Genomic DNA, 7,724 nt, shown 5'->3' on the forward strand with positions numbered 1-7,724 from the left:
GACCAAAATTTGACTTTTTGAACCATAAGCTGCATGGAAAATCCAAGATCAGGGTTGGTTTTGTCTCATCGAGTTGATCGAAGCGAGTATAAATTTCTGCTAAACGGAATTTAAATGAATATCTAGGGCTTTGTTAAATAATGTCCATTGGATAATTCTGGAATTAAAAGAATATAAACTTGAACTCTGTATTGGGTTGAATAAATAAAGGGAGAAACTATAAAAAGATACAGATGGACTTGGCCCTGTCCTCAACCTAAACAAAACGCTCCCCAACACCCAGGCGACGCCGCCACAGTCGCCTAGGGTTCGTCCGTGGTCTGCCGCCCGTTGCTGCTGCAGTGCGGGCATCCTGGTCGCCATCGCGTGCATCCGTTCGGCCTCGTCCGTTGCTGCCGGGTTGCTGCCAGGTATGTAGATCCTCCCTCCGGCAACGTGTTTCCGATGGTTCGATTTGTAGCCTGACCCGCCTCAACTAAATCTTCTGGTACGAGATCCTTGCAAATAGTCACATCAGCTAGCATCCCCTCATTCCAATCAGTAGTCAATACTAGTACTAGTAGGTGCATCGATTATCTGAACTGGATTGTTTAACTAGTACGTACTAGTACTTGTTTTGCTGTAACCGCAAGCGCCCGTTTAATGGAAGGATTCAATTGATCAGTTTGAGAGCTCCTTTCCAATAATTAACACAGATGGTTTCAGTATTTTTGGTTCCAGCTCCAGGACAGAATTAGTAATAAGACCGACCGTTCCTTTTAGAACAGTTTCTGAACCTGATTTTAAATCACAGGTTTTGGAGGTCCGGGTACCAGAAGTAGTTGTTTGGTTGAACATCAAATCTGAGGCAAGTGCATGACGAGCCCTTTATTTTATTTGATTTGGCTGTTGTGTGTGCTTGGATGCTATTCAATACTTTTCTGATTTGATAACCTATTCACCTCGGTGTTATTTTGTGTTCTATTATGTGATTCTATCGATATACAAGACTCGATTGTTATATTTAATTCCGAAAGCCAGGACGGTGAGGACGTCACACATGTCCAATCCGATAATTGGCGGTGGTTTAAGGCATTGTGTGAATAATCCGGTGGGCTTGAGCTAGGACGGTGAGGACGCCACATGTGTTCAATCCGATATCGTCGGTGGTTTAAAGCATCATGTGGATAATCCGGGACGCTCGCTAGGGAGAGTTATACCGGTGATTATAAAGAACTACTAATTCTCGTTATTTCGGTCAAAGAGTGCGTTTCTCATTGCTGGAGGCTTATTGGTTCTTGATGCTCTAAATTGTACTTGCTGAGTATATTTTACTCACCCTTGCTTTTCCTTTGTTGTTCTATTTGGTTTTCAGGTGCTCCTCATAACAACATGCATGGGAGGGATTAGCGACACACACTTGGATGCACACATCTGCACTACATATATTAGATATTCATACTAAATAACTCCTGTATTATCATTAGACTCTTAGAAATAGTTTTGGAGTCTCTTATATGATCACGTATGTGAGCCTTTGGCCGCTCTAGTCCCAAATTCTTGTGGAGTCGTTATGCACTATATATTTTGAACGAATGTTATTTTAAGTTGCCGATACTAGTTTTATACTATCTTGTGTTACCATTTTCATGTTTATCTCTATAAACAAAGAAGATGTTGCCGAAAGTTAGAGTTTTTCATCAAAACGAGTGTAACTAGATTTGTGTAGTAGCACTCCAGATAGTTCAGAAATCTGGGGCGTTACAGTTGGTATCAGAGCCTAGGTTTTAGATCTCTGAAATAGGTTGCAACATGTTCTACTCATAATTAAAAAAAAACCGATTTATGGTTTCAAAAAAAATTAAAATTTGACTAATAAACTAACAAATTAAAATTTGACACACTGTGCACAATAGGATGGGGTTCATGGGCCGGACATGCATCTCATTTATGTTTCCATAGATTTTATTTTTACTTGTTTATCTTATCCTTTTGAGTAAGGATGTAGATGATTGGATGTTTTTGGTTTTCTTTATTGGTTATTGGTAATTTCTTGCATAGTTATGCCGCCGAGACGTCGAGGTCGGGCTCGAGGCCGTGCTGGCCGCAATGGCCGTGCAGAGGAGCATAGTCATCGTGAAGATGAGGAAGTGAGCCAATCTGGTAATACTGATGGACAAGGTGCTTCAACCATGACGCTCACCAAGTGGCTGGATATGAAGTTGGACAAATTTGATGGATCAGGGACACCAATGGATGCTGCAAGCTGGCTCCGCACAATGGAGAAATACATGGATGCATCTGTAATGACGCTAGAGGATAGAGTTGTCTATGTGGCTTTCCAGTTGAAAGGTCTGGCTGATGATTGGTGGGAAGGAGTTCGTGCATCATGGTCACCGGCTCATGGACAGCTTACTTGGGATGTTTTCGTTAAGCAGTTCACTAGAAAGTATTACCCAACTTCATTCAAGGAGAAAATGGATGTTGCCTTAAGGAATATCAAGCAAGGCGACAAGACAGTAGATGAGTACGAGACTGAGTTTAGTAAGATTGTTCACTTTGTAGAACATATTAACCATAATGAATGTGAAAAAGCCAGGAGATTCTTTGAAGGGCTTAGTTCAGAATACCGACATGTCATGGGGGCGAATCGACCAAATGATTATTTTACGGTGGTTGAGCAGGCTAGAGGGTTGGAGTTACAATATCAGCTCACAGAGACAGAAGCAGCTCGTACTGGTGGTACCAACAATAGGGCTGGTGGTGATCATAAGAGGAGTTATCCTAATGAGAGTGGATCCACTAGGCCATTCCAGTTTAGAAAGTCAAGGATTGTTCAAGAGAATCAACAGTTTTCTCCTTTAACATTGAACGTATGGTCAGATCCTGGACATGGTATGGTATGCTACAAGTGTGGAGAAAATCACCGTGCCGCTGAGTGTAACTTTTCAGGGAATTGTGACCACTGTAGTAAGACTGGACACAAGAGTATTGTTTGTCGGCGAAACCCAAACTCAATCATTAACTGGAAGAAGGATAACTCTTCCTCACGAGTTCCTTCAAATCCTCTATATGAAGCCAATCCAGGTAGATCCTCTCAGGCATCACTCCAGATGATGACAACTCCTCCATTTGTTACAGCACCATACACTCCTTTACCCCCGGGCTATGTTTGGTCCGCAACTCCCCTCCCTGTTCCACATGTTCCACTGGCGTTACCTGCTCCAACACTAGTTCCTCAACAGCCACAACAATTCCCTGGGGGTTATTCTACTCCCATACCATCTGGCGTTTACATGGCATCTAAGACTCCATCTCGCGCTAATGGGGCCTCAGGTACACCTTTTGGTTTATGCCCTTTGTTAGTTCTTCCGATTATAGTGCAGCTTATTACTTCTTACCGCCTTTGTTTAAAAGGCAATGTATCACGGAAAAAAAAGGCCCGTCTCAATTTTTTTGTAGGTTTGACCCTCTAAGCATATGCTTTAGATGTGCCATGTGGAAAATTCCTCTATCATAATGATATGCTTTACCCGAACCTAGTTTGTGCCCCCAAACAAAATATTTTTTTTTCTTGTCATGTGAGTGAGGGTGGCAGATTCCTGGGTTTCTGATTCACCTATTCACGTACGAAGATAATAGTTTGAGTGCGTGATGGACTGGCCCCCATTCCGACTACTCTTATTATTCTCTCTCGTTATGTTGGAGTGGTGAGTCAATGTGTGCCCATACGTTTAATTTACCGGAGAGCTGGTGATACCCAGCCTAGACCATATATGGTATGGTGCACCACCATTAGATGAGCAAATCATTGCCATGCATAGGAGATACCTTAAGGATGAACAAACGTCATGTTCTAGGGCAGTACTCATGGAGAGTGAATTTGGGTCCTAAAAGGAAAACGTGGAAAGATAGTATACAGCAATGGAGTCGAGATGGATATATGGTTTTTTCTTCTGTTCCAGTTTGTGCAAGTCGTGAGTGAGAGTCAGTGAATTCGAGGGCGAATTCTTTTGAACGGGTAGAGAATGTAATACCCGGATATTCCTAAATGTTAATTTTGACCTCCATCCTTATAGTTGACCAAAATTTGACTTTTTGAACCATAAGCTGCATGGAAAATCCAAGATCAGGGTTGGTTTTGTCTCATCGAGTTGATCGAAGCGAGTATAAATTTCTGCTAAACGGAATTTAAATGAATATCTAGGGCTTTGTTAAATAATGTCCATTGGATAATTCTGGAATTAAAAGAATATAAACTTGAACTCTGTATTGGGTTGAATAAATAAAGGGAGAAACTATAAAAAAAGATACAGATGGACTTGGCCCTGTCCTCAACCTAAACAAAACGCTCCCCAACACCCAGGCGACGCCGCCACAGTCGCCTAGGGTTCGTCCGTGGTCTGCCGCCCGTTGCTGCTGCAGTGCGGGCATCCTGGTCGCCATCGCGTGCATCCGTTCGGCCTCGTCCGTTGCTGCCGGGTTGCTGCCAGGTATGTAGATCCTCCCTCCGGCAACGTGTTTCCGATGGTTCGATTTGTAGCCTGACCCGCCTCAACTAAATCTTCTGGTACGAGATCCTTGCAAATAGTCACATCAGCTAGCATCCCCTCATTCCAATCAGTAGTCAATACTAGTACTAGTAGGTGCATCGATTATCTGAACTGGATTGTTTAACTAGTACGTACTAGTACTTGTTTTGCTGTAACCGCAAGCGCCCGTTTAATGGAAGGATTCAATTGATCAGTTTGAGAGCTCCTTTCCAATAATTAACACAGATGGTTTCAGTATTTTTGGTTCCAGCTCCAGGACAGAATTAGTAATAAGACCGACCGTTCCTTTTAGAACAGTTTCTGAACCTGATTTTAAATCACAGGTTTTGGAGGTCCGGGTACCAGAAGTAGTTGTTTGGTTGAACATCAAATCTGAGGCAAGTGCATGACGAGCCCTTTATTTTATTTGATTTGGCTGTTGTGTGTGCTTGGATGCTATTCAATACTTTTCTGATTTGATAACCTATTCACCTCGGTGTTATTTTGTGTTCTATTATGTGATTCTATCGATATACAAGACTCGATTGTTATATTTAATTCCGAAAGCCAGGACGGTGAGGACGTCACACATGTCCAATCCGATAATTGGCGGTGGTTTAAGGCATTGTGTGAATAATCCGGTGGGCTTGAGCTAGGACGGTGAGGACGCCACATGTGTTCAATCCGATATCGTCGGTGGTTTAAAGCATCATGTGGATAATCCGGGACGCTCGCTAGAGAGAGTTATACCGGTGATTATAAAGAACTACTAATTCTCGTTATTTCGGTCAAAGAGTGTGTTCTCATTGCTGGATGCTTATTGGTTCTTGATGCTCTAAATTGTACTTGCTGAGTATATTTTACTCACTCTTGCTTTTCCTTTGTTGTTCTATTTGGTTTTCAGGTGCTCCTCATAACGACATGCATGGGAGGGATTAGCGACACACATTTGGATGCACACATCTGCACTACATATATTAGATATTCATACTAAATAACTCCTGTATTATCATTAGTCATTTAGCAATAGCTTTGGAGTCTCTTACATGTGAGGCTTTGGCTTCTCTAGCCCAAATGATTGTGGAGTGGTTATGCACTATATATTTTAAATGGATATTTATTTAAGTTAACGACACTAGTCTTATACTTTTTTTCTGTTATCGTTGTCATGTTTATCCCTATAAACAAAGATGGTGTTGCCGAAAGTTAGAGTTTTTCATCAAAACGAATGTAAATAGATTTGTGTAGTAGCACTCCACATAGTTTGAAAATCTGGGGTGTTACAACTAGATGCCTACCTTTTTGGGCAAAGAATAGATGCTTACAACCTATTGTAAATAGTTGGCTTTTCTTCAACTTGCATGCATTATAAACGAAATGTACTTTTAGTGCCTGATACTATTTACCTTTCATTATCTGAATGTTGCTTCCTAAAGATCCTTCTGCTCTATGCTAGAGCCTTATGCTGAAGTTTTGTGGGATAACAATATAGTAGTGCATAGTACTGAGGGTTTTTGTAATGGAAACATTTTTTATTTGTAAAGATGCTTCTCGATCATCTCATGTTTATATTGTACCACAAATACTCAAGTTGTTTCTATCGTACCACAACTACTACTATCTCTATAATGGGTAGTATCATGGAGTAGTAACATAGTCATGCTATATATTATTTTTTTAGAATTTCAATGCAAATTTATGTATAAGATTTGTTTAGAATTAATTTTTCTCATTGTTTGCGCTATGATACTGTATCTACCTATGTTATTCTAATCTCCTCTCTCCTCCTTAATTAGCTATCACATCCACTACTAGGAATTAGCTTATACACTACTAGGAAAAGGCCTAGCCGTAAGGTTGACTTCAGTGGCGCACCATGATGGCCGTGCGCCACTACTACCTAGCAGTGGCGCACCACAAAATGGTGGGCCACTGTTACAAATGTAGTAGTGGCGCACCTTGTTTGTGGTGCGCCATTACTAATTCCTGGCGGGAGGCCAGCTCCCACCCAAAACTAATAGTGGCGCACGTCTCCATGGTGCGCCACCGCTACATGGCTTACTTATAGCGCATGTCTTTGTGGTGCGCCACTTGCTAGGAGGTGGCCGGGGCCCTTTAGAGATGAGGGCTTTAGCAATGGCGCACTTCGCTTGGTGCGCCACTACTAGGTATGGCGCACCGCCGACATGGTGCGCCACTGCTAAGTTGGGCGGGGGCGTGGGTTTACGGGTAACAGGTGAGCGGTGGCGCACCACTTAGCAGATGCGCCATTGCTATGTCACCCTAGCGGTGGCGCACGGCTAGGTGGTGCGCCATCGCTAACTCGGGACCATTTCTCGCTTTTCACCCTCCACTCACATGTGCCACCCACTTTCTCCAAACACTCTTCCACCACCACCTCCCACCAAATCTGGATCTGGTCGTGTTGCCCCTCCTTCCCACCTCATTTTCACCTCTTCATTCACCAAAATTAAGTTGGTAAACTTAATTTTCTTCATAGGTAACTAATGGTGAAGCTTTCTTAGCTCAATACCCTACTCAATCTCAACTTTTTACCTCATCCAACACTCTAGGTCTCGCCGTATCGGTAACTTTGTTGGTTTTATGCTTTGTGTGTGAACGGTTCCGATCGTCTTGCACACACGTCATGCACATATGTTATGTGCGAAGCTCGATGATATCATGTGTACGTGCGCATGCGCGAAAAGCGTCACGTACGTGCATGTGTGTTGTATGCGAAGCCTCCGGATCCACATGTGTGTTGTATATGCGAAGCCTCCACACATGTGTTGCATGTGTTTTTGTTTGCGGGGATTTGAAATGCGATGGAGTTGCCAATATTTTGCCGAAACGTTGATTCATTTCCGTTTCGGCGAATGTTGGGCATACTACGCATATACATGTCCTATTTTTAGGGAAGGTCATGCCAAAATTTTCTTTTGGTATGCTAAGATATCCATTTTCTCTATATCCGCGAGCGACCATGGTCCGCATGATGAGCGAAGGCGTTGTGGCTAGGTTTTTGAAAGCCGCGACGGACGAGATGATTAGAAATAACCAAAAGGAGATAAGATGTCCGTGTCGAAGATGCAAGCTAACGAGCCTTATGGACCCTAAAGCCGATATGGTGCGGGACCACCTTCTCATGCGTGGTTTCATGGATGGCTATCGGTGGGAAGGCGACGAAGATGATTATGAATTTGTCCATGGGAA

General features: G+C 42.7%; 1 protein-coding gene across 2 annotated transcripts; it reads left to right on the top strand.

Annotated features, from left to right (window-relative positions):
* The first annotated feature begins 2,038 nt into the window (after window positions 1–2,038).
* LOC124699161 lies at window positions 2,039–5,541 on the top strand. 2 transcript variants are annotated; one of them, XM_047231508.1, is made up of 2 exons: window positions 2,039–3,315; window positions 5,416–5,541. In XM_047231508.1, exons 1-2 carry the CDS (start codon window positions 2,043–2,045, stop codon window positions 5,448–5,450), a joined length of 1,308 nt encoding a protein of 435 aa, XP_047087464.1. In that variant the 5' UTR covers window positions 2,039–2,042; the 3' UTR covers window positions 5,451–5,541. The 2 variants fall into 2 exon arrangements, with proteins under 2 accessions (XP_047087464.1, XP_047087463.1); XM_047231507.1 differs by lacking the exon at window positions 5,416–5,541 and adding an exon at window positions 4,856–5,233.
* Window positions 5,542–7,724: the final 2,183 nt, after the last annotated feature.

Source organism: Lolium rigidum, chromosome 3 (genome assembly GCF_022539505.1).
Source record: "Lolium rigidum isolate FL_2022 chromosome 3, APGP_CSIRO_Lrig_0.1, whole genome shotgun sequence".
Classification (NCBI taxonomy): domain Eukaryota; kingdom Viridiplantae; phylum Streptophyta; class Magnoliopsida; order Poales; family Poaceae; genus Lolium; species Lolium rigidum.